The sequence below is a fragment of the Myotis davidii genome, unplaced genomic scaffold, assembly GCF_000327345.1.
Source record: "Myotis davidii unplaced genomic scaffold, ASM32734v1 scaffold363, whole genome shotgun sequence".
In the NCBI taxonomy this organism is placed as follows: domain Eukaryota; kingdom Metazoa; phylum Chordata; class Mammalia; order Chiroptera; family Vespertilionidae; genus Myotis; species Myotis davidii.
Window position 1 is genome coordinate 3,584,437 of NW_006294069.1, and position 996 is coordinate 3,585,432.

At 65.8% G+C, this 996-nt stretch overlaps 1 protein-coding gene across 1 annotated transcript in view; it reads left to right on the forward strand.

The window, feature by feature from the left end:
* The first annotated feature begins 6 nt into the window (after window positions 1-6).
* HIC1 (hypermethylated in cancer 1) overlaps window positions 7-996 on the forward strand; it is a 3,955-nt gene continuing 2,965 nt past the window's right edge. Inside the window, exons 1-2 of the mRNA XM_015566811.1 lie at window positions 7-176; window positions 498-993. Of these exons, the coding sequence (XP_015422297.1) occupies window positions 140-176; window positions 498-993 (533 nt within the window). The 5' untranslated portion in view covers window positions 7-139. The remainder of the gene's footprint in view (window positions 177-497; window positions 994-996) is intronic.

Here is a 996-nt window from a genome sequence, read left to right on the forward strand (position 1 = left end):
GGCCAGGGCGGCACCACGGCGGCCCCAGCGCTCCCCTCCTCCGGATTCCTTACCCCAGCTGGGGCAACTTCTCCCGAGGCGGGAGGCGCTTTTCACTCGGCTCCCTCAGATCCCAGTTGGGCAAACTCCTCGGTCCTGAATGACTTTTCCTGAAGCGGACATTTTCCTCAAATCGGGTAATTGTCTCTGAAAGGGTCGCTTCCATCCAAACAGTTTTCCTCTTCGAAGCCCCCAGGACCCAGCTTGTGTACCCGGTGCCTCCGGGCAAGGGGGTGCAGGCCAGCCTGGCCTCCTCTCCACCAGCCACTCTTCTGCTCCTTCTGGTCCGGTCCAGGCGCCCACACTCGGAGGCTCCTCATCCTCCACCAGTGCCCAGGCTGGTGCTCGATGCCTCTGCCCACTTGAAGGAAAGGGGAAGTGGAGGGGAGAGGCGCTGGGCTGGGAACAGGCAGCGAGGGCTCCTGCGGCCCTGACCCGACTGGTGTGTATCCCCGCAGGAGATTGTGCTGGGCAGACGATGCTGGACACGATGGAGGCGCCCGGCCACTCGAGGCAGCTGCTGCTGCAGCTCAACAACCAGCGCACCAAGGGCTTCTTGTGCGACGTGATCATCGTGGTGCAGAACGCCCTCTTCCGCGCGCACAAGAACGTGCTGGCGGCCAGCAGCGCCTACCTCAAGTCCCTGGTGGTGCATGACAACCTGCTCAACCTGGACCATGACATGGTGAGCCCGGCTGTGTTCCGCCTGGTGCTGGACTTCATCTACACCGGCCGCCTGGCTGATGGCGCAGAGGCTGCAGCGTCGGCAGCAGTGGCTCCGGGGACCGAGCCGAGCCTGGGCGCTGTACTGGCCGCTGCCAGCTACCTGCAGATCCCCGACCTCGTGGCGCTGTGCAAGAAGCGCCTCAAACGCCACGGCAAGTACTGCCACCTGCGGGGCGGCGGCGGCGGTGGCGGCGGCTATGCACCGTACGGGCGGCCGGGCCGGGGCCTGCG